Genomic DNA, 25,369 nt, shown 5'->3' with positions numbered 1-25,369 from the left:
GTGTAGGGGATCAAACCCCTACACGTGTAGGACCAGGATCCAGGTACGCACCCCCGAACCCTAATCCTTGGCCTATAAATAGACCAAGGATCAAGAGTCTGGGGGTTAACTACTCTTTACACTCATTCTCACACACACTTACACTCAGCATATATTCAAACACTCTCAGCCACAAGCCACCAGCAACCACCACACATACATCTTCTCCCACCACACATAGATAACACTTTCTCTAATCTTTATCCTTCCGAAACCCACGCTTACTCTCACGCCGGAGGCGCTTTGGGGCAAAACCCCCCCGCCGGCGTTGTTTTGTAGGCTCCCATCCAGCAGCTACACCACGGAACCACCAGTCACGGCGGAGGAAGGACCGGGATCGGAGTTTGGAGTTATCAATTAGCGAACAACTAATTCATATGTCTCTCTTGCTTTATATCCACTATTTATATATACATACGCAGACTTCTTCTTCATCCATATTATCCGAATTTAAGCATTTAATTTACACTATTTTTACTTCCATAAAAAATATAATTGGAGAAACAGAAAATGGGTTTGGAGTGAAATTTGGGGTTAACAATGCAAGAGAAGATGGAGAGAAGTTCTAGAGGTGATGTTAATGAGAGGTTTGTAAATCATGATTTTGTGGATGAATGTTTTGAGTTGGTAAACCGTGATAATAGATAGGGTTATCAACTTCACACACGCATGTTCTATACACGTGTTTTAATGGGTAAATAGGATACTCCGAATAACAAGTGATATATTGGGCAACTATCTGCTAAAATTATGATATACCGGGCATTTTCTCTAAAGTTATCAGGAATATTTTGAGAAATTAATTATGTTTAATTAAAATCAGACCTTTATTTAAATGTTTTGATCTTCTAAACAATATTTTTCGTTAAAACTTAAAAACAAAAGTTGGAGATAATAAAAAGATCTTCTTAAAACTATAAGGTTCAAAATTATCATAATTCTTTTTGTAATTGTTTTAATAATTTCAAAAACTAGCAATCTTGTAAAAATTAACAATTTTTTTTAGATAATTATTTAAAATTTGAACCTTATTGTTCTAAAAAAAGTTTTTTATTCTCTACAACTTCCGTTCTTTAAGATTTTCCAAAAAAAATATCGTTTAGATGGTCAAAAAGTTTAAATAAAAGTCTAATTTTAATTAAATATAATAAAATTTCCCAAAATATCTCTGATAATTTTAACGCCAACGATTAGTATTAACGGAAAGAGTGCAAAGTGATGCGCCAAACAAAATAAGGGGATGTAAAGTGTCTTATGTAAAACTATTAAACCTGTTTTGCTAACAGGCGAAATCAAGGGGATGCAATTTGCAATTAAGTCAATAATATAATATACTTCAAACATAATTAATACTTATCCAGTTTAAACTGATCCAACAGACTATGGAACCTAATGCATTGAGACGAGTTGCGCATCGCACCATTTTGACTTTGCATAGAAAGATTCATAACAATGCTAAACACAAATTCAAATCCGATATAGAAAACCAAATTCAAAAGTAAAAGACACTTAAACTTCCAATTTGAAGCAGAACGATTAAATCCATCAATAGAACTAAAAATTCAAGGACTTGAAGAAATGCAGGTGTACACACAACCATGGACTTGTGGAGAGTCTGAACCTAGCGCAAGATGAGGAAGCCTGACATATGGTGCAGGAAGCATCAGAGAACCAGCCAGTACAAACAGTAGATCCTTGGCCTTGTCTAAACATCGGTAGATTTCCCTCTAGCTCGAGACTGAAATATAATACAAATTTTCTTGACCATCTAAATGTTTCGGAAATATACTTGATGAGCTGAATATAAAAGTAAATGCAGAAGGATTAAAATCTTACCAATTCCTCTCGAAGCTTGGCGCACTCCTCTTCAAGAGCATTGCGATCCTCTTTTATTTTCTCGTACTGAGATTGCTCAACAAGGATCAGGTTCGGTTGGTGCTTGGCCTAAAAACACAAAATAATATGACTAAGTAATAATAATACTACAAAGAAGATACATGATAAAGAGGTCAGATATATAAGAACCCACCAGCCACTGGTCTATGACCTTTCCCGCAATTTCAGGCCCACCAAGACTTCGGGTCACATTAAGGATATTTCCAATTGAATTATTCGCAAACCACGAAGCATAATCTAGACCCACTTTGACGAGAGTAACAGCTCGGACATCCTCTGGGCGATCCTTAGGTCCATGCATCATCTGCGGAGGATCATTGGGAACTTGACAACGGAATCCCAACTGCCGCCGACATCTCTCCCCGAGATAGTACTCCCAGGTGCCAATTCCCTGAAACGGAACCCTCCTCTTTGAAAGAAAAAGTGAGTACATCAGGACATCAGACCCATATATTGCACTGCTCAAGTAAGGCTGCCAGGTCACCTAATAGAAAGTAAAATTAGAGAATCAATTTAAAAAGCACAAAACCAGATGAAAAATAGTTAAATTGCTAACCTGGGATTCCTCAACAAAATTTAATTTACAGCGGTTAGCGAGAAACTGGGTTGACTCGTTATTAGTAGAACCTTTTGGACATATCCATCGCCTTGCCCTCGGAAAGACATCCGCATCATGATGCTCCGGACGACTTACATCCAAATATTCGAAGGCCCAGAACTGGAGCAAAAAGATAATATAAAATTAAACCACAATAATAAAGACAAGAACACCTTTCACTCCCAAAAAAGAAGTTAAAAAAACTAATACTCCCTTAACTTCAAAGAATTCTCCACATTCAAATAGAAAGCTATCCAAATGCAGACAATATTTAATCTTTGACCAGGGAAAATCACAGAAAATACAAGGCAGAGAGGACATGCACCGGAAGAAACTGCCAGAACCCTGTAAGAGCTCCTATTTCTCCAGTGACCTTTCTTCGCATTCCAGCAAGGAAGGTTGCAAATGTAATTGACCCCCAATCATAAGATCCCACTTCATGTATTCTTATTAGAAACTTCACGAAGTGATGACTAATCACTGAACGATTGTTGTTAAAAAAACAACTACCTACAACATAAAGGAACAAGCGGCGAAAAATCTTTTTCTTTTCATCATAAGTTGCTGGCTCATCTCTGATCTCTTCCGGCTCAGGTTTAATGGATTTCAGGTTGATCTTACCATCCCTCTTAGCTTCAGGTTTTCCAAGAAGGTCCAGCGCTCTTTCTATAGTGAATTTGGAACTGAACTTTATGCGATGACCTTCAAACCTTAAGCCAGTGATCATTGTCCAGTCTACAGGAGTTGCACCGATTTCACAACAAGGTAGGTGGAGGGTATTGGTTTCACTGAACCACCTCTCTGTTAAGGCCAAATTGTATGCAACGGGAACGTCCACTGGTTTGATTTTGAGAAAATCTTCAAAACCAGCTGCGTTAAAAAGTTCCTTGTACTGATCATTTGCTTCATTATACAGTTCTATTGCAATACGCCAAGCACCTCGATAGTTAAGATTTTGGGTAGGGGGACCCTGCACAATAACAACAACAATAGTTATGTCTCTACTTCAAAAAGGGCAAACTGATGCACAAGAAGAACAACAGATATCAATATGCCTTACCAGTCCAGCTCTCGCATATGCAGAGAGGTGATATCCTAAACGATGGAGAAGTTCGGTGTCCGGAATGTCCCTCTGTTCCGGTGTCAGGTCACGCTCAAAAATCGGCTGCCTCTTTGGCCTATTATTGTCCTCCTCAGCATCACCCTCTTCTTCATCAGTCATACGGGGGCTACTCTTTGCCCTTTTATGTGTAGAATTTCTTTCCCTTCTACCTGATTGTACAGCTGTTGTGGCGGTTGTCCTCTTCTTGGCACGCCTCATATTGTCTGCACCTGTACTCGGTTCTACAGCTGCTATAGGGGCGGCTGTCCTCCTTTGACTTGGTTGCCTAGAATTTGCTGTACCATTACCTAGTTGTACAGCTGCTGTGGGGGTTGTCCTCTGCTTTGTACGCCTCGTATTACCTGCACTTGTACCTGGTTCTACAGCCACTATAGGGGTGTGTGTTCTCATTTGACTTGGAACTCTAGAAATTTCTGTACCAGTACTTGATTGTACAGCTGCTGTGGGGGTTGCCCTCTGCTTCGTACGCCTCATATTTTCTGCACCTGTACCTGGTTCTGCAGCTGTTATAGGGGGCTGTCTCTTCCTTTGACTTGGACACCTAGCATTTGTTGTACCTGTTCCTTGTTCTACATCTGGAGTAGAGGGAGTCCTTTGCCTTGTAGCAGCAGCCGCAACACGATCTACATCAGCTGAAGGCAAGCTCTGGTTTACAGGCAATTGTCTCTGTGTCCCCTGGAGTCTTCCTGTAGCTGTAGGATTATTTAAAGGAAAAAGATCAGAAGTAAGTTATCCAAATACAGGAATACTAGAAGTACCAGTAGAAGGTTGCTGAGCACAATCACCATGTTTACGATCATTTACGATGGTTGCAGAAGAAGACATGATTCTGTAAAAGAGAAGTTCATCATGATCAGAACGATCCAAGAGAAACAACAGCACAATTTTTTTTTTTTAATTACAATAAAGAGACCTGCAAGCTACTTGGCATGACTGTCTGCATAGGTAGAACTTCATTGTTATCACAGTTCTCATATCTCTATTTTATATGTTTATACTCGATGGAAAACTTAGGCATCTGATCCGACCTTTCTTCAAGATTTTCAATAACCATTATATCATTGTGTGACAACCATTGGTTCACTATGGTTTCGTATTTGAAAACAAAATGTTCATAATCTCACTGTCTCTTTTATGGTTGGCCACAAGACACAGTAAAATTAGCTGTCCATTTTTCAAAGATAATGGCAATCAGTAAGTTTCCAATTTCAACACTGTATTTCCCACTCATTATACGATGGAGAACTCATTTATTATAAAAGCAATCAATGAGGCTAAAAAAGTAGGTTACCTTTATGGCTATATATTTGGAAATTAAGGGTAAAATCTACTTTACCGACCTAATAGAAAAACAGGAGTTATACTTTAACCTAGTGGCCTTTGAAATTGGCCCAGTGATATCGTCCTTCCACTTCACAAGAGGCTGAGGGCACAAAACATCTATGTGCGTGGGGGGTTTGAATTTTAATCATCAATATTACAGTGCGACTCTTCTAGTTATTAATTCCTGGTTTCAAACAGAAAATTGCATCTTTATGCATCTAGACATAACTCTTTTGGAAATTCAATTTCAATTAAAGGATTTTGAATTCAAAATAGCAAATTCTGTTACCAAAAAGGGGTTTTCAAAACTTTTATGTCTAAACGACACTACTGAGAAAAGAGATAAATATTTCAGATCTAGAAATAGAGTTCTGGATTATTGACTAGATATCTTATTTTTGCAAAAGGCAGATGGTAGCAAGGAACCTATTAAATGCTCCATTTGTCTTGAACAATGCTTTGATACATAATCACCATAAAGACATCCAATTCACATACACGCTGGATCTGATACAGCAGATGCAAGATCTAATACAGAGGACGCAAAATCTAATACAACAGGTGCAAAAAAAAGCGAAAATTACCTTCGAAGTACTGAATCAAGCACTGCTGGTAGGATTCCTTGAGTTCACCGCTAACTCGGTTTGTGTTTCTGCCGCCGCTTCACTGCAATATTCTTTGTTCCTCACCCAGATTAGTGGCTACAATGATATAAAAAAATGTGAAACCCCTAATAGGTTTTATACACGGCGAGTACAAAATTACATAATGCTCCCTTGCCAGGGTCAAAATAATCTACTAAAGGAAAAAAAAAAGTAGCTTAATTTTAAAATGTTTCTTTATTGCTTTGGTTTATATAATATGCAAAATACAAAATATTGTTTCTAAATATATAGCCTTAAAAAAAAAAGGCTTAATGACCATTTAGCCCTCAAAGTTTGGAGGGTTGTTCCGATGCGGCCTCGATGTTTTAACTCGTTTGATTCAACCCACCAAGTTTCCGATGCGGCCTAGATCTTGCTCTCCTGTTATGAAACCATATAGCCACCTGGCGAGGATTTGTAAACTTTACCCACAATAGGATTTGTCAACTTTACCCTCCGATTTATACCCTTTTTTTGAATCATACCTATATAAGAGTTAAAAGGTACATTCGGGAAACTTGGAGGGTTGAATTGAACGAGTTGAAACATCGAGGCCGCATCGGAACAACCCTCCAAAATTTGAGAGCTAAAAGGTCATTAAGCCAAAAAAGAAAAAGCAATTTAGCAAAAAAAAAAGGGGGAAAGAAAAGCGAGTAGCGTGGATGAAATTTCTAGCAATACGTTACTAAGAAAGAAACTGCTTCTAATTACTATAATTGTTATGCTGAAAACAGATATTTGTCATAATTTCCGAAAGTTTATGATTGCATTTTGGGGTCAGCTTCTTCACACAAAGTTACAAACTTGCTGCACTTTCCATCCCCCAACCATTTTTCCATCCAAAATACATTAACAGAATCAGTTAGCAGGATTAACTTGGTCATTTGGCATTGATAGAAAAACAATAATACTCATTTTTCTTTCTTTTATACATACACCAGCACCCTCTCGAAAATTCTCCATCATTTCCAATAAACTATCACAGCGACGTCAAGAATGTAAAATTCATTTTGCAAAAAAAAGGAAAAAAAGAAAAAGAATGTATTATTCATTAGGATCACTAAAAGATATAATGCTGCCAACCACCTGTTTATGATGACAAGCCAAAGAGCTAAGAAAATAGCAGTATGTTAAAAAGGCCAATCTTCCTAACCAATATAATAATCAAAGAATTAAGAATTTATTCGCAGTAAACAAGTAAAAGAAAACTGAAAATGCCATTTCTATTTAAATATTGTTAAATTGTCGAAAAGGGAAAAATGGATAAACAACGGTAAGTGATATTACATATATATAAACACAACCACACAAGAATGTATTATTATCTATAAATCTTGCCTAGAGGTCTAACCAATGATTATTAAGATTCTCAAAAATTAGCTTCCTGCACGTAAGAGGCCAGAAACTTCATGTTTGTACTAAAAAAGCTGAATGCTATTATTGCATAATTTTTCTGTAATATATTTCTTTTTAGAAAAAATATTTAAGTTATCATACATTATCAGCTCAGTACGTCATATAGATGGAAGCTGTTATACTCCTCTGTACATGCATACAAAGTGATTAGTAATACACCAAAATATACAATACTTCAAGAACTCAAATATGATAGTTCTCGAACTGCTTCTACTAATATATATATTTCGTTCTCCAGTTCCTATGGCTATCATCCTGCTGTTGCATTTTCTACTCTAATTTAGGTTATAGAGCTCGAAAAAGATTAGCTCCTCTGATATGCACTTTTGAGAGGGGTTACTTGCCAAGAAATATCATGTCACTGTAAGGTTAGTGATAGTCAAAAGATAGACGTACAAAACACTACCAGTGCCAAACTTTGATTTTTATGATTCACCTTTTGATTTGAGAATTGCAACTAAGAATTGAGCCTAACTAAAAAGCAAGAAATCGAACTACTAACGAAATGTTATTAACACCCCCAAAACACTAACAATGTAAAAAAGAGCCAAGGTTACTTACCCCAAAGTCGACAATGCCACGCCTTCCAGCATTGTGTCCGAAACCTTCTATGTTACGATTTTCCGTGCGGTCAGACCTGCACAAAGCACACAATTTCACATAAAGCACTCGAGCAAACCAAAAGCAGAGGACTTATTAGAAAAAGAACATACCCCATCAAGTCAATTAAGCCTAGTGATCTGGCATCCATGATATTAAGCCTTTCAATTATTTCTATCCTGTCAATCCTGATATAATGGCCTATGCGCCATTGCATAGATAAACCTCTTGTCAACAATGGCCTCAAGTGGAAGATAGTATAATAGCTGCATCCATTCCCCGATTCCGTCTTTTCCCCCTGTATTCCATTGCCCTCATACCATTAATACGTAACTCAGAAAATATAAGCTGGTCAATCACCCACTTTGTTGTTCTATAATCTAATTAACGAGAAAAGGCTCACTGTCTAGGAAAAAGGCCCTCGCTATCACTTCAAAACTCAACTTTAAGTTGAGTTTTACATTTTTCACTAAAAAGCAACACGAAGTCACGTTTTGGCATTATCATTTTTCAAATAAGCAGAAATGTAACACGAAGTTACATTTTAATGACTAGAAACGTAAGACGAAGTTACGTTTCAGGTATTTATTTATAAAAAACACTTGAAATTAACAGTTTTAACATTTTTAGGATTCATATTTGTGTTTTAGAATGATTTTTTTATGCTTGAAATTAAATTGACCAACGGTTAGGGTTTAGGATTGGCCCTAAACCCTCGAGCCTAAACCCTAATTAATTCGAGGCTTCTGGGCTGTGAGGCCCTGAAGACTCAGAACCAAATTAAAAGATTAATCTAAAAACATAGACTAATAGTTTTTAATATATTAGGGTCATATTTGGGTTTAGGCTGTAACACACAACTTGAAGTTGCGTTCTGAGTTTAACGGCAACCGAAGTTGCGTTTTAACCTAAACGCATACCGAAGCTGCGTTTTAAAGTGACAATCAGGACCAATTGAAGGGATGATGACACTGAGGGCATTCTCAATCTGAATTGTGCCACCCATGTCCAACACCCCTAATTAACAGTGAAAAAAAATATAGATATATCCAAGTCTAACAAAATTTGGGCCCTTAATTAAAAACTAATCATATTTACTACTACACTATTCCAAGAAAAAAGCATTCTGGCTGTTATTTTATCAAACACTAACATGCTTTCGATATAATTACAGAAGAACCTCGATAAATTAATATCCGATGAACAAATAAACTCGTAAAATGAACATTATACATAAAATTATCGAGGTTTAAGTGTAAGGAAAACAAGAAGAGATATAACAGACATACATTTCACAAAAAAATATACCTGTAATAAAGTCCCCCAAGAAGAAACATAATGGATCTGCTGGGGGTTCTGTCTGTGAACAAAAAATGACTTATCACCCAATTGGACATTACGTCCTTTGTTATTACATACACGAATGACGACTGTGCGGTCTTGAACATGGACTTGAGAAAGAAGACACCTGGTACATTAGTTGATCTTAGTATGGTAGTTAGTTTGGTCGGTTTGCTTTGGTTCTCAGGGTAGACCGATCGTAATTAGTTTTTCGTTCAAAGGGCTTCTGGGAGGTAAATTTAGTTGTATGATACCTGGTGATAGACAATATAAGAGAAATTATTTATATTAATTGATATATACTAAAGTATATAAGATTTTAGGAATTTATTTTTTTTGACACAAAATTAAAGCAATTTCATTAATAAGAACATAATATAGTTGGGACAAACCCTCGACTGACCATACAACCAGGTTTGAAAACAAATAACATACTAGGGGTGTATTGGATTGGGATTTTAAAGCATTTTTTTGCATTCATGAAATCCGAGGGTATTCGATTGGGATTGTTTGAAATCCATTAAAATCTTGAGGTATTCAATTGGGATTTTAAACTATGCTACAAAATCTAGTGGTATTCAATTGGGATTTTAAATTATGTTTTAAAATCCGATGGTATTCAATTGGGATTGTTTAAAATCCATTAAAATCTGATTGTATTCAAATGCTGATGGATTTTTTTTCATTTCATAAAATGATGGATTTTGTGGCATTTTTCAGTGTATTTTAAGTTTTTTGAAATCCCACCAAATTCAATGGGATTTTGAAGCATTGTACCTAAATCCTATCAACTCTGCGACATTTCATCAAGAATCCGCAAAAAATCAAAATCCCATACAATCTATTAAAATCCATAGACTGAAAACAATGCATTAAAATCCCAATCGAATACAAACAATTAGATGATTTGTTTCATAATCGTTTGACACATAGATTTTAAGAATTCTTAAAACTAAAAATGAAATCAAAGATCTTCCAAGCGATCTAAATTGCATCAACATCACCGAAAGCAGCAACATCACAATTGACCTTCTCACATAAAAACCATTGCTAGAACAGTGTTCAAAAACCCAAATCAGAGTGGCATCCCATCTATCTACGCGCCGGATACCAGCTATAGACATGCCGAAAGTGTAAATCCCAAATAGATGAACAATCTGTGATTGTGAAAGGTGAGCTCTTATCAAAATTACCACCGGCTGATATTTGACGCGGGCTTTCCAGATCCCAAAAAGCATCAATAAAATCATTCTCGATCAATGTTGTGAAAAGCGCAAATCGGTTCTAAGCGGTGGAAGGACCTTCTAGCGCTTAAGCGGTAAAGCGGACGCTTAAGCGGAATTTTAAGCGGGTCAATAAGCGGATTAATTTTATATATTTAAATATTTAATTATAATATTAATATATATATAAATAATATTATGTTGTGGTAAGAATTTAAATTTATAATTTTTGTAATAAAATATATATTTTTAATATTTTAATATGATTATAGTTAAAATATATAAATAATAATATTTTAAAATTAAAAAAAAAAAGCAAGTCAACATCAATTTGACCGCTTAATCCGCTTAACGGCCGCTTAATCCGCTTAATAGCCCGCTTAATTTTCAAAAACGCTTAATAACCCGCTTAGTACAAAATCGAAACGTTTTAAGGCCGATTCCGCTTAGGCGGCCGCTTAATGCGCTTTTTATAACACTGTTCTCGATAGATCCAATATCAAATCAATCCAAACATAACTAAACAAGAACATAACAAGACACTCCAAAAGGAGAGACAACCAAACACACTCCAAAAGGAGTGACACGCAAACACCCAAAAATTGGGTTTTATTGAAAAAAATCAACGACAATGAAAGAAAACAAAGGGGTTGGGGCAATCCACCGGAGAAGAAACAAGTGGAAGTCCCTCAACTAGCTTGAAAAAAGACGACGGCTTTTCCAACCCAATTTTGAGAGGGAGAGAGAGGGGCCTCGTGCTAACTCATGACTATATTTAGTCCAATAAATTAGACGTATATAAGATTTTGGTAATATTCATTTAAGTTTATTTTTTATAAATAAGTAACTTATGTATGAAAAAATATAAGATAGGTTGTTTTTTGCTGGAAATAAGCAACATATTTCTATAATGTAAAATCTATATACTATACTAGGGATGCACACGGTTCGGGTTGGGCGGGTTGACGGAATTTATTGACCCAACCCAATTAAGTCAGGTTTTCAAAATTTCAACCCAACCCGAACCGTATAAATTTGTAACCCAAACCAATTTGTAGCACTTCGGTTTGGATCGGTTCGGATTGGTTTGGTTGGGTTAATAAATAGTATAATCGCCGGTGTCAAATAGGTCTTCTAACATCCAATTTTTTACAATAAAAATTACTTTAACAATCTTATGAAAGACATAAAATTGAATTCAATTTTAAAAATAAATAGTAACATATAATGAACAAATATATTCATGAATTTAATCTCATATTCTCATTCATGTTTGTTTGCTACTTAAATGGATAAATTTAAGATTATAACTACATTTATGTAACAAACAAACAACATTCATGTTTGTGTGCTCCTCGCAAAACATAATAATGAATTTAATCTCATATTCTCATTCATAAACTTAATCTCATATATATATATATATTTTTAAATAGCAAACAAAAATTACTATATTAAATTTAAGGGCACACAAATACAATAAAACTAATTGGACTAGGCTAATATGTGATGAGATGGATAAATTTAATATGCTATCATATTTTTCAATAGCTTTGGGTTGGATCGGTTTATAAAACCCGAAACCCATGTCCAACCCAACTAAATCGGGATAATACTATTTCAATCCATTATCTTTTTTATATTTTCTAACTAAAAAACTCAATTTTCTGAACTTTTTAACTAAAACACCTTATCTCTATACTATTAAAACCCAAACATTAAAAGTTTGGTTGGTGGGTACTTGGGCCGAATTATGAGCCTAATTATATAATCAATTAACCATTTTAATTGATATTATTATCTTTTTTTTTTATTTTCAAACTAATAAAACTCAATTTTCCAAAAATAATATTAGGCAACATAGCACTTGCCTTTTTTTTTAAACTAAAACACCTTATCTTTTTCAGATTTCTAACTAAAAAATCGATTTTCTAAAATTAACACATGCAACATACATATAAAAAAAATATTAATATAGAATTATTAGCCAAAATATTAAAAATTTGGTCGATCGGTACTTGGGCCGAATTATGGGCCTACTTATATAATCAATTATCTTTTTTAATTAAAACTATTATCTTTTTTATATTTTCTAACCAAAAAAACTCAAATTTCTAAAAATAATATTGGACAACATAGCAATTGACCTTTTTAACTAAAACACCTTATCTTCTTCTATTATATACTTATATATAATAAGCGTAATGAAAATAATTTGGTCGCATGGTTGCATGGTGCAAAAGTTTATCATCCGTTGGATAGTATATTGAACAAATAAACACTGTTAGATTAGAATAAAATTAACTTCTGTTCTATAAGACAACTGATATCTACTTGCATGTTTATAATTCCTTTTCTGAATCCAAAATAAATTCTGTCTTTCATGTGTTTATGATTTTTTTAATCCAAAATAAATATTTCTTATCAGTTTTATTTGTAGAAACATATGAATCGCACCATCACAAAATTATTTTTATCTAATATATTTTAAAATTAATAAGCCGGATTGATGTGGGGAACGAATACAAAAACCTTTTCTTAATCCAAAACAAATTCTACCTTCTTATTGCATGTTTATGATTCCTTTTTTTAATTCAAAACAAATAAATTATGTTTATCAATTTCGATCTGAAACCATATAAATTTTTAGAAAAATATTTAAATCACATTATAATAATTCTAATATAAAATATATTTACAAATATAATCTAATAAAGTTGGCGTCACATATTCTACTCAATATATATTAAAATTTGATAGAAAAAATTTAGGCTTTTTTTATTAATAATCACGTTTTCAATCTTATTTCCAAAAATACTACCTTATCCAATCTTATTTTCAAAAATACTACCTTCTCTAAAATATTTTCAAAAATACTGTGGTTGCATATGCAACCATATATGCAACTACAAATCCTGATTTCAAGTTTCAGATTTCAAATGTCATTTTCGACCTCATCGTTGGAATCGATATATATATATATATATATATATATATATATATATATATATATATATATATATATATATATATATATATATATATATATATAACGATTCCAAATATGAGGTCGAAAATGACATTTGAAAACTGGAACTTGAAATCAGGAATTCAGTTGCATATATGGTTGCATATGGGTTGTATTCAGTTGATTCTATTGTAATCTAATGGCCCCGCCAGGGGCACCCATACATCAGTTGCAACTTACAGTTTTCCGTTGCATATGAGGTTGCACACAATCTCATATGCAACCTCATATGCAACTGAAAACTGTAAGTTCCAATTGAAGTATGGGTGCCCCTGGCGGGGCCATTAGATTGCAATAGAATCAACTGAATGTAACTTCATATGCAACTAAATGCAACCTCATATGCAACTAAATGCAACTGAAAACTGTAAGTTCCAACTGAAGTATGGGTGCCCCTGGCGGGGCCATTAGATTGCAATAGAATCAACTGAATGCAACCTCATATGCAACTAAATGCAACCTCATATGCAACTAAATGCAACTGAAAACTGTAAGTTGCAACGGATGTATGGTGTGCCCCTGGCGGGGCCATTAGATTGCAATAGAATCAACTGAATGCAACCATATGCAACTGAATACAACCATATGCAACTATATATGCAACTGAATTCCTGATTTCGAGTTCCAGTTTTCAAATGTCATTATATATATATATATATATATATATATATATATATATATATATATATATATATATATATATATATATATATATATATATATATATATATATCGACTCCAAAGATGAGGTCGAAAATGACATTTGAAAACTGAAACTTGAAATCAGGATTTGTAGTTGCATATATGGTTGCATATGCAACCACCGTATTTTTGGAAAATATTTTCAAAAAGGTAGTATTTTTGAAAATATTTTAGAGATTTGAAAATAAGATTGGATAAGTTAGTATTTTTGAAAATAAGATTGAAAAAACAATATACAAGATAATTCCCCTAAAATTTAATAATTTGACATGATACGTACATGCGAGAGAAGTAATGGCTTGGTAGGTTGCAACTTTTCTGCCAGTAACTAAACTCCTGACTTATTCCATCGAATTGCTGCTTACAAAAGTAACAGCTTCTCTGTTTTTTTTTACTCCTGTTTGATGAATTGTATGCATCACTTTTATGATTTTTCTGTTTGTCTAAATTTTATTGATTTATTCAATTTTCCGTAGATCATGGATTTGCATGATGAATCAAATAATACGAACAAAGAATGAAACTTAACAAGCGACGTAGAGAACAATACATGCTACGTCAAGAACAATACAAGCAACAATAAGAACCATGTAAATAATATATTAGAAGAAAATACAATAAAAATATATACAAATATGCATTACATCATACTATTAAATATTATTATTATTAATGAAAAATATGTTTGATTAAGTTATTCATAACTGTTAAAATCATGGAAAACTAATATTTTGGATTCGATTCAACTAAAACTTAAGATAAAGTTTTAAATTATACCAACAATATATAAAAATTATATATTTTACAACAGCTCTAACTTACAAACAAATCATAATTTCAAATTATATTTAATTGAAAATTTTAATTTACTATCTATAAATTAAAGTTTTTCACACCATTTAAAACATATTTAAAAAAATTATAAATAATTAAAAAGCTCTCGTGCCTTACACGGGATATAAGTTAGTATTTATTAAATATATAATATTAAAAATGTTACGTAAATTTGAAATTTCTCAGCGAAATAAATTTTTAGTTTCATTAAAAAGGGAAACATGCGTAGTGAGTACTATATGTTCATTTATGATATTTGTTACTATAACAACCTTTGACATGTTTATAAATATTATAGTGAAAATGAATTTTCGATAATTTTTAGTCACTAAAAATATCTTCAATGATATTGACTAAAATATATAATTAAAATAATATAAAATATTAATTATGTATAATTTATTGAACTAGTAATAACATTTCTAATAAGAACGGTTAAAATGGTTGGTAAAAATAACATGTGATATGGAAAAAATTTTCATCAAAAGAGAAGAGACATGCCTAGTGAGTCGGTGATTTAACTGTAATATAAGTTCATTTATGATATTTGTTTGTATAACAATCTTTATTCAAATAAAAAAGATATTAGTTGATAAATTTTATACTGAAAGTGAATTTGTAATAATTTTTAGTCAACATAAATATTTTCAACGAGATTGTCTAAAATACATAATTAAGATGATATAAATATTAGTTATGTATAATTTATTGAACCAGTATAACATTCTTAATAAGGCCGGTTAAAATGGTTGGTTAAAATGAAATGTGGTATGTAAAATTTGTTCATCCTGGTAAACGTTTTGCTTCGATTAGACTGATTATATTGATCATAAATATTTAAAAGTAATAAATTATTATTATTTTAAATTATTTTAGAAAAAATATAACATTTTTAATTTTGCAAAGAAAAATCATCTTAATTTGGTAACAGAGTACGCATAATCTTCGTGTTGATTGGTCAAAACAATTGCAGCATGTACATATTTTTCACAATATTCCTGCGTTATTATAAGAAAAAATTCAACATCGTGTTATTATATATTTGTTCAATTTTGATTATGTCGGCAGATGTCGTGTCTTCATCATTTTATTTATCTTGTTTTAACAAAAACATATCACCCAACACCGAACACGTACATAATTTTATAATTTTCCCACACAGAGAAATACAAAAACTATTAATTAAATATGAAATTTTTTAGAATAAATATATTTTAGTAAAATAAATTGTGAAATAAGTTTTATCAAACATGTTCTTAATTGTGGGTGAGCAAAACTGTATATCTGGTCCACTTATTATTTATCAAACCAAATATATAGTTTCTTAAATGATCGTACCAATTCCGGTAACAATCGAATATCCCTAGTTCACATATTCTTTTTAACTCTGAACGAAAAATCCAGATTTATATAATTGATATAGTTTCTTAATTGCTAAAACCAGATTTATATAATATAATATACTTTAAACATAATTAATATTTTTATCTTAACTTGATCCAACAGACTAATATAACCAAATGCATTGATACGAGTTCAGCATCGCACCATTTTGACTGTATAGAAAGATTCAAGACAATGCAAAAACACAACTTCAAATCCGATATAAAAACCAAATTTAAAAGTAAAAGACACTTAAAATTCCAATTTGAAGCAGAACGTTAAATCCATCAATAGAACTAAAAATTCAAGGACTTGAAGGAATGCAGGTGTTCACAACTGGACTTGTGGAGTTTTGATCCCAGTCAATACAAACAGCAGATCCTTGGCCTTTCTAAATGGTAGATTTCCCTCTAGCTCGAGACTGAAATATAATACAAATTTTCTTGACCATCTAATGTTACGGAATATACTTGATGAGCTGAATATAAAAGTAAATGCAGAAGGATTGAAATCTTACCAATTCCTCTCGAAGCTTGGCGCACTCCTCTTCAAGAGCATTGCGATCCTCTTTTATTTTCTCGTACTGAGATTGCTCAACAGGGATCAAGTTTGGTTCGTGCTTGGCCTAAAAACACAAAATAATAAGACCAAGTAATAATAATACAAACAAGAGACATGATACAAAGGTCAGATATATAAGAACCCACCAGCCACTGGTCTATGACCTTTCCCGCAATTTCAGGCCCACCAAGACTTCGGGTCACATTAAGGATATTGCCGATTGAATTATTCGCAAACCACGAGGCATAATCCAGACCCTCTTTGACGAGAGTATCAGCTGGGACATTCTCTGGGACATACCCTGGGCGATCCTTAGGTGGTCCATGCATCATTTGTGGAGGATCATTGGGAACTTGACAAGGAAATCCCAACTGCCGCCGACATCTCTCCCCGAGATAGTACTCCCAGGTGCTAATTCCCTGAAACGGAACCCTCCTCCTTGAAAGAAGAACTTCGGACCTCACGACATTTGACCCATATATTGCACTGCTCAAGTAAGGTTGCCAGGTAACCTAATAGAAAGTAAAATTAGAGAACCAATTTAAAAAGTAAAAAACCAGATGAAAAATGGTTACATTTCTAACCTGGGATTCCTCAACATAATTTAATTTACAGCGGCTAGCGAGAAACAGGGTTGAGTCGTTATTACTAGAACCTTTTGCACATATCCATCGCCTAGCCCTCGGAAAGACATCCACATCATGATGCTCCGGACGACTTATATCCAGATACTCGAAGGCCCAAAACTGGAGCAAGAAGATAAAATAAAATTAAACCACAATAATAAAGACAAGAATACCTTTCACTCCCAAAAAAGAAGATAATAAAACTAATACTCCCTTCGCTTCAAAGAATTCTCCACATTCAAATAGAAGCTATCCAAATGCGGACAATATATTAAACTTTGACCAGGGAAAATCACAGAAAATACAAGGCAGAGAGAAAATGCACCGGAAGAAACTGCCAGAACCCTGTAAGAGCTCCTATTTCTCCAGTGACCTTTCTTCGCATTCCAGCAAGGAAGGTTGCAAATGTAATTGACCCCCAATCATAAGAACCTACTTTATTTATTCTTTCCAGAAACTTAACGAAGTGATGACTAATCACCGAGCGATTGTTGTTAAAGAAACAACTACCTACAACATAAAGGAACAAGCGGCGAAAAATCTTTTCCTTTTCATCATCAGTTGCTGGGTCAGCACTGACCTCTTCCGGCTTAGGTTTAATAGAGTTCAGGTTGATCTTACCATCTCTCTTAGCTCCAGGTTTTCCAAGAAGGTCCAGCGCTCTTTCTATAGTGAAATCGGAATCGGACTGTATGCGATAACCTCTAAACCTTAAGCCAGTGATCATTCTCCAGTCTACAGGAGTTGGACCGATTTCACAACAAGGTAGGTGGAGGGTATTGGTTTCACTGAACCACCTCTCTGTTAAGGCCAAATTGTATGCAACGGGAACGTCCACTGGTTTGATTTTGAGAAAATCTTCAAAACCAGCTGCGTTAAACAGTTCCTTGTACTGATCATTTGCTTGATTATACAGTTCTATTGCAATACGCCAAGCACCTCGATAGTTAAGATTTTGGGTAGGGGGGCCCTGTACAATAACAACAACAATAGTTATGTTTCTACTTTAAAAACGGCAAACTGATGCACAAGAAGAACAACAGATATCAATATGCCTTACCAGTCCAGCTCTAGCGTAAGCAGAGAGGTGATATCCTAAACCATGGAGAAGTTCGGTGTCCGGAATGTCCCTCTGTTCCGGTGTCAGGTCACGCTCAAAAATCGGTTGCCTCTTTGGCTTGTTGTTGTCCTCCTCAGCATCACTCTCTTCTTCATCAGTCATACGGGGGCTACTCTTTGCCCTTTTATGCGTAGAATTTCTTTTCCTTCTACCTGATTGAACAGCTGTTGTGGCGGTTGTCCTCTTCTTGGTACGCCTCATATCATCTGCACCAGTACCCGGTTCTACAGCTGCTATGGGGGCGGCTGTCCTCCTTTGACTTCCATGCCTAGAATTTTCTGGACCATTACCTAGTTGTACAGCTGCTGTGGGGGTTGTCCTCTGCTTCGTACGCCTTGTATTACCTGCACTTGTACCCGGTTCTACAGCTGCTATAGGGGTGTGTGTTCTCATTTGACTTGGACCCCTAAAAATTTCTGTACGAGTACTTGATTGTAGAGCTGCTGTGGGGGTTGCCCTCTGCTTCGTACGCCTCATATTTTCTGCACCTGTACCTGGTTCTGCAGCTGTTATAGGGGGCTGTCTCTTCCTTTGACTTGGACGCCTAGGACTTGTTGTACCTGTTCCTTGTTCTACATCTGGTGTAGAGGGAGTCCTTCGCCTTACAGGCATAGCAGCAGCCGCAACAGGATCTACATCAGCTGAAGTCAATCTCCGTTTTACAAGCAATTGTCTCTGAGTCCCCTGGAGCCTTCCTGTAGCTGTAGGATTATTTAAAGGAAAAAGATCAGAAGTAAGTTATCCAAAAAAGGAACACTAGAAGTACCAGTAGAAGGTTGCTGAGCACAATCACCATGTTCACGATCATTTACGATGGTTGCAGAAGAAGACATGAATCTGTGAAAGAGAAGTTCATCATGATCAGCACGATCCAAGAGAAACAACAGCCCAAGAATTTTTTTTTAATTACAATAAAGAGACCGGTAAGCTACTTGACATGACTGTCTGCGTAGCTAGAACGTCATTGCTATCACAGTTCTCATCTCTCTATTGCATATGTTTACTCGATGGAAACCTAGGCATCTGATCCAACCTTTCTTCAAGATTTTCAATAACCATTATATCATTGTGTGACAACCATTGGTTCACTATGGTTCCGTATTGACAACAAAATTTTCATAATCTCACTGTCTCTTTTATGGTTGGCCACAAGACACAGTAAATTTACCAGCCCATTTTTCAAAGATAATGACAATCAATAAGTTTCCGATTTCAACACTGTATTTTCCCACTCATTTATACGATGGAGAACTCATTTATTATAATAGCAATCAATGAGGCTAAAAAAATAGGTTACCTTTATGGCTACATATTTGGAAATTAAGGGTAAATTCTACTTTACCGACCTAATAAAAAAAACAGGAGTTATACTTTAGCCTAGTGGCCTTTGAAATTGGCCCAGTGATATCGCCCTTCAACTTCACAAGAGGCTGAGGGCACAAAACATCTATGTGCGTGTGTGGTGGTGGTGGTTTGGGGGGGGGGGGGGGGGGGATTTTAATTATCAATATACAGAGCGACTCTTATAGTTATTAATCTCCGGTTTCAAACAGAAAATTGCATCTTTACGCATCTAGACATAACTCTTTTGGAAATTCAATTTCAATTAAAGGATTTTGAATTCAAAATAGCAAATTCTGTTACCAGAAAGGGGTTTTCAAAACATTTATGTCTAAACGACACTACTGAGAAAAGAGATAAAAGTTTCAGATCTAGAACTAGAGTTCTGGATTCTTGACTAGATATCTCATTTTTGCAAAAGGCAGATGGTAGCAAGGAACATATTAAATGCTCTATTTGTCTTGAACAATGATTTGATACATAATCACCATAAACACATCCAATTCACATACATGCTGGATCTGATACAGCAGATGCAAGATCTAATACAGAGGACGAAAAATCTGATACAACAGGTGCAAGAGAAAGCGAGAATTACCTTCAAAGTTCTGAAATAAGCACTGATGGTAGGATTCCTTGAGTTCACCGCTAAGTCGGTTTGTGTTTCTGCCGCCGCTTCACTGCAATATTCTTTGTTCCTCACCCAGATTAGTGGCTACAATGATATATAAAAAAAATGTGAAACCCCTATTATGTTTTATACACGGCGAGTACAAAATTACATAACGCTCCCTTGCCAGGGTCAAAATAATCTACTAAAGGGAAAAAAAGTAGCTAAATTTTAAAATGTTTCTTTATCGGTTTGGTTTATATAATACGCAAAATACAAAATATTATTTCCAAATATTTAGCCTTAAAAAAAGAAAAGCGAGTACCGTGTATGAAATTTCTAGCAATACGTTACTAAGAAAGAAACTGCTTCTAATTACTATAATTGTTATGCTGAAACAGATATTTGTCAGAATTTTAGAGAGTTTATGATTGCATTTTGGGGTCAGCTGGTTCACACAAAGTTACAAACTTGCTGCACTTTCCATCCCCCAACCATTTTTCCATCCAAAACACATTAACAGCATCAGTTAGCAGGATTAACTTGGTCATTTGGCATTGATAGAAAAACAATAATACTCATTTTTCTTTCTTTTATACATACACCAGCACCCTCTCGAAAATCCTCCATCATTTCCAATAAACTATCACAGCGACGTCAAGAATGTAAAATTCATTTTGCAAAAAAAAGGAAAAAAAGAAAAAGAATGTATTATTCATTAGGATCACTAAAAGATATAATGCTGCCAACCACCTGTTTATGATGACAAGCCAAAGAGCTAAGAAAATAGCAGTATGTTAAAAAGGCCAATCTTCCTAACCAATATAATAATCAAAGAATTAAGAATTTATTCGCAGTAAACAAGTAAAAGAAAACTGAAAATGCCATTTCTATTTAAATATTGTTAAATTGTCGAAAAGGGAAAAATGGATAAACAACGGTAAGTGATATTACATATATAAAAACACAACCACACAAGAATGTATTATTATCTATAAATCTTGCCTAGAGGTCTAACCAATGATTATTAAGATTCTCAGAAATTAGCTTCCTGCACGTAAGAGGCCAGAAACTTCATGTTTGTACTAAAAAAGCTGAGTGCTTTTATTGCATAATTTTTCTGTAATATATTTATTTTTAGAAAAAATATCTAAGTTATCATACATTATCAGCTCAGTACGTCATATAGATGGAAGCTGTTATACTCCTCTGTACATGCATACAAAGTGATTAGCAATACACCAAAATATACAATACTTCAAGAGCTCAAATATGGTAGTTCTCGAACTGCTTCTACTAATATATATATTTCGTTCTCCAGTTCCTATGGCTATCATCCTGCTCTTGCATTTTCTACTCTAATTTAGGTTATAGAGCTCGAAAAATATTAGCTCCTCTGATATGCACTTTTGAGAGGGGTTACTTGCCAAGAAATATCATGTCACTGTAAGGTTAGTGATAGTCAAAAGATAGACGTACAAAACACTACCAGTGCCAAACTTTGATTTTTATGATTTACCTTTTAATTTGAGAATTGCAACTAAGAATTGAGCCTAACTAAAAAGCAAGAAATCGAACTACTAACGAAATGTTATTAACCCCCCCCAAAACACTAACAATGTAAAAAAGAGCCAAGGTTACTTACCCCAAAGTCGACAATGCCACGCCTTCCAGCATTGTGTCCGAAACCTTCTATGTTACGATTTTCCGTGCGGTCAGACCTGCACAAAGCACACAATTTCACATAAAGCACTCGAGCAAACCAAAAGCAGAGGACTTATTAGAAAAAGAACATACCCCATCAAGTCAATTAAGCCTAGTGATCTGGCATCCATGATATTAAGCCTTTCAATTATTTCTATCCTGTCAATCCTGATATAATGGCCTATGCGCCATTGCATAGATAAACCTCTTGTCAACAATGGCCTCAAGTGGAAGATAGTATAATAGCTGCATCCATTCCCCGATTCCGTCTTTTCCCCCCTGTATTCCATTGCCCTCATACCATTAATACGTAACTCAGAAAATATAAGCTGGTCAATCACCCACTTTGTTGTTCTATAATCTAATTAACGAAAAAAGGCTCTCAGAGTCACAAATTGAATACATAATGCCCCAAATGTCACTGTCTAGGAAAAAAGGCCCCCACTATCACTTCAAAACTCAACTTTAAGTTGAGTTTTACATTTTTCACTAAAAAGCAACACGAAGTCACGTTTTGGCATTATCATTTTTCAACTAAGCAGAAACGTAACACGAAGTTACATTTTAATGACTAGAAACATAAGACGAAGTTATGTTTTAGGTATTTATTTATAAAAAAACACTTGAAATTAACAATTTTAACATTTTTAGGATTCATATCTGTGTTTTAGAATGATTTTTTTATACTTGAAATTAAATTGACTAACAGTTAGAGTTTAGGATTCGCCCTAAACCCTCGAGCATAAATCCTAATTAATTCGAGGCTTTAGGGCCGTGTCATAACCAGTATAATAAAATTAATATTGAAACCTAATTTAACAGTTGTTAACATTTTAGGGTTCACATTTGGGCATTCTCAATCTGAATTGTGCCACCCATGTCCAACACCCCTAATTAACAGTGAAAAAAAATATAGATATATCCAAGTCCAACAAAATTTGGGCCCTTAATCAAAAACTAATCATATTTACTACTACACTATTCCAAGAGAAAAGCATTCTAGCTGTTATTTTATCAAACACTAACATGCTTTCAATATAATTACAGTAGAACCTCGATAAATTAATATCCGATGAACAAATAAACTCGTAAAATGAACATTATACATAAAATTATCGAGGTTTAGGTGTAAGGAAATCAAGAAGAGATATAACAGACATACATTTTACAAAAAAATATACCTGTAATAAAGTCCCCCAAGAAGAAACATAATGGATCTGCTGGGGTTCTGTTTGTGAACAACAAATGATTAATCACCCAATTGGACATTACTTCCTTTGTTGTTGCATACACGAATGTACGGTCCTGAACATGAAAGAGAAGACACCGGGTACATTAGTTGATCTTATGGTAGTTAGTTTGATTAGTTTGCTTTGGTACCTAGGGCAGATTGTTTACAAATACTCCGGATATAACAGTTATTTTGAACTGTATTTTTCCATATTTTTAAAAACTTTGATCATATATTTATAAATATTATTTTTAAAAGAAATATTTGTAAACAAATATACAACACTAAAATTTTTATTCATAAACAAAAAATATTTTAAAAATAATATTTATAAGTTTACGGTCAAAACTCTTAAAAGTCTGTGAAGAAAAGTCCAATGTCTATTATATCCTAACGGTGGGAGTAGTTTTTCTTTGAAAGGGTAGATTGGTGGTACGATTATTGTGTTTTTGGTTTAGGAGGTAAATTTAGTTTAAAAACAATTGATGGTATACTATAAGAAAAATTATTTATATCCATTGATGAGACTAGTTATAATAATTGGTTATATTTGAGAAGTAGTGTGTCGTTATTAATACATGTTAGTCGTAATTAGATGTAGAAGGGGTTGAATACGTCGTATACCAAATATTCGTTTTTAATTCGATCGCGGAATAGTTCAGTTCAGTTCGTTTATCAATCGCAATCAAACAACTCCAACAAGTTCGAGGAATATTCTTGTATTAAAAATAATCCTCGGGTGCTAAAAATCCAACTTAAAGGTCGGCTATATAGACTACAAATCACTATCCACACAAACGCTTATCTTAACAGATTTTCTATTGAAACTATGTCGGGAGAGTGTGTGCACGTTACAAGTGTTGTAGTTGTTTTCAAATGAAAACACAATGCTCTAATTATAGACTTCAATATCTAACCATGTTTAGGTCAGTGATCCCGGTTCCTTTGGAGTGTTCCTAGTTCTTTAATTTAACTATATATGATATGATTAAATTTGAGTAGTGATCCAGGTTATGTAAATTAACCAAGTGAGGTTAAGCATGGGAGTGAACCTAGTTCCCTTAGATTAACCATGGTTAATTCATTTAAGTAGCGCCTCTAAGTCTTTGACTTAGTTAAATCTTGATAACTCTTGAGTGGCGCCTTGCATGTGCTTATGAAGACTAGACTGGCGCCTGAGTCCTCAAGTGGCGCCTCTTCGAAGCTTTTGTCTTGGAAACATTTTCTTTGTCTTTAAGTGGCGCCTCAAGTTCATTCGGAAGCAAATACCTCTGCATGTGTGTTGTACAATGCCTATTAATAAATCTTAGGGTCAATCTTTTGAAAGAGTAGATTTGCATCTATAATAGTCTGTGGATGATTATACATTGCAGTTAGTCGTGTTACTTTCTCTAGCTGGTTTTAAAATTTACATTGATGCTCATGATTATGGTCGACCGACTAATCAAATAAATAATGTTGTGTTCAAAGTAGTATTTTATAATTTGTCCAAGTTATGAAATTTGGACAAATTATAAAATATATTATAAACTTGGAACCCACCACCATATGTAAAATAATTTTTGTAGCTGAGTAAAGACGTCCAGGAATAAAAGTAGACAAAACAAAATTAATTCTGACTCCATCATGATGAAGAAATATATATATATATATATATATATATATATATATATATATATATATATATATATATATATATAAGTTTATTTTGAATACATCTTAATATATTATATGAGATCTATTACTATATTAGATAACCCACTAACCTAGTTCAGTTAAAGTTCAAACTTTAAAAACCCCGACGGCGACGGCCGACTCACGCAGCCACTCAACTCACAACCGACCAGCATCTGCATCTTCGTTAACATTCAACGGCATCTTCACCTCCAGTCCTTTTCGCCTGAATCACGCTTTTTCACCTTCATTTTTTTGGTTAATTAAGTTATGCTGTCAATTATGTTCTCTATTCGATTATGATTTTTGAGCTTATTCGGTTATTTGATCAAAACAATATATATAAATAAAA

At 34.1% G+C, this 25,369-nt stretch overlaps 2 protein-coding genes across 4 annotated transcripts; both read right to left on the bottom strand.

Annotated features, from left to right (window-relative positions):
• Positions 1-1,345: 1,345 nt before the first annotated feature.
• Positions 1,346-9,231, bottom strand: LOC108218334 (hypothetical protein). 2 transcript variants are annotated; one of them, XM_064092325.1, is made up of 11 exons: positions 8,948-9,231; positions 7,753-7,937; positions 7,601-7,676; positions 5,564-5,680; positions 4,442-4,485; positions 3,594-4,348; positions 2,859-3,503; positions 2,492-2,653; positions 2,069-2,419; positions 1,876-1,983; positions 1,346-1,777 (listed from the first exon to the last, which is right to left on the bottom strand). In XM_064092325.1, exons 5-11 carry the CDS (start codon positions 4,479-4,481, stop codon positions 1,745-1,747), a joined length of 2,094 nt encoding a protein of 697 aa, XP_063948395.1. In that variant the 5' UTR covers positions 4,482-4,485; positions 5,564-5,680; positions 7,601-7,676; positions 7,753-7,937; positions 8,948-9,231; the 3' UTR covers positions 1,346-1,744. The 2 variants fall into 2 exon arrangements, with proteins under 2 accessions (XP_063948395.1, XP_063948396.1); XM_064092326.1 differs by having other exon boundaries at positions 5,564-5,655.
• A 7,119-nt stretch (positions 9,232-16,350) lies between these two features.
• LOC108218333 (uncharacterized) lies at positions 16,351-23,482 on the bottom strand. Of its 2 annotated transcripts, XM_064092491.1 has the most exons (11): positions 23,294-23,482; positions 22,206-22,391; positions 22,054-22,129; positions 20,397-20,513; positions 19,251-19,294; positions 18,398-19,158; positions 17,663-18,307; positions 17,296-17,457; positions 16,858-17,223; positions 16,668-16,775; positions 16,351-16,571 (listed from the first exon to the last, which is right to left on the bottom strand). In XM_064092491.1, exons 5-11 carry the CDS (start codon positions 19,288-19,290, stop codon positions 16,542-16,544), a joined length of 2,112 nt encoding a protein of 703 aa, XP_063948561.1. In that variant the 5' UTR covers positions 19,291-19,294; positions 20,397-20,513; positions 22,054-22,129; positions 22,206-22,391; positions 23,294-23,482; the 3' UTR covers positions 16,351-16,541. The 2 variants fall into 2 exon arrangements, with proteins under 2 accessions (XP_063948561.1, XP_063948562.1); XM_064092492.1 differs by lacking the exon at positions 23,294-23,482 and having other exon boundaries at positions 20,397-20,488; positions 22,206-22,346.
• Between the last annotated feature and the right edge of the window lie 1,887 nt (positions 23,483-25,369).

This window comes from Daucus carota, chromosome 4 (assembly GCF_001625215.2).
Source record: "Daucus carota subsp. sativus chromosome 4, DH1 v3.0, whole genome shotgun sequence".
Taxonomy (NCBI): Eukaryota; Viridiplantae; Streptophyta; class Magnoliopsida; order Apiales; family Apiaceae; genus Daucus; species Daucus carota.
The sequence above is the reverse complement of the archived record's forward strand: the minus strand, read 5'-3'. Positions and strand labels throughout refer to the sequence as shown.

Bases quoted from the DNA above. Each gene is read 5' to 3' on its own strand.
- LOC108218333 (XM_064092491.1), bottom strand. From the start codon at position 19,290: ATGTCTTCTTCTGCAACCATCGTAAATGATCGTGAACATG. The intron at 18,308-18,397 runs GTAAGGCATATT...GTTATTGTACAG, and splicing joins CTTACGCTAGAGCTGGACTG to GGCCCCCCTACCCAAAATCT. The intron at 16,776-16,857 runs GTGGGTTCTTAT...TTGTGTTTTTAG, and splicing joins AGGTCATAGACCAGTGGCTG to GCCAAGCACGAACCAAACTT.
- LOC108218334 (XM_064092325.1), bottom strand. From the start codon at position 4,481: ATGTCTTCTTCTGCAACCATCGTAAATGATCGTAAACATG. The intron at 2,654-2,858 runs GTGCATGTCCTC...TTTTTGCTCCAG, and splicing joins GGTTCTGGCAGTTTCTTCCG to TTCTGGGCCTTCGAATATTT. The intron at 2,420-2,491 runs GTTAGCAATTTA...ACTTTCTATTAG, and splicing joins ATTTTGTTGAGGAATCCCAG to GTGACCTGGCAGCCTTACTT.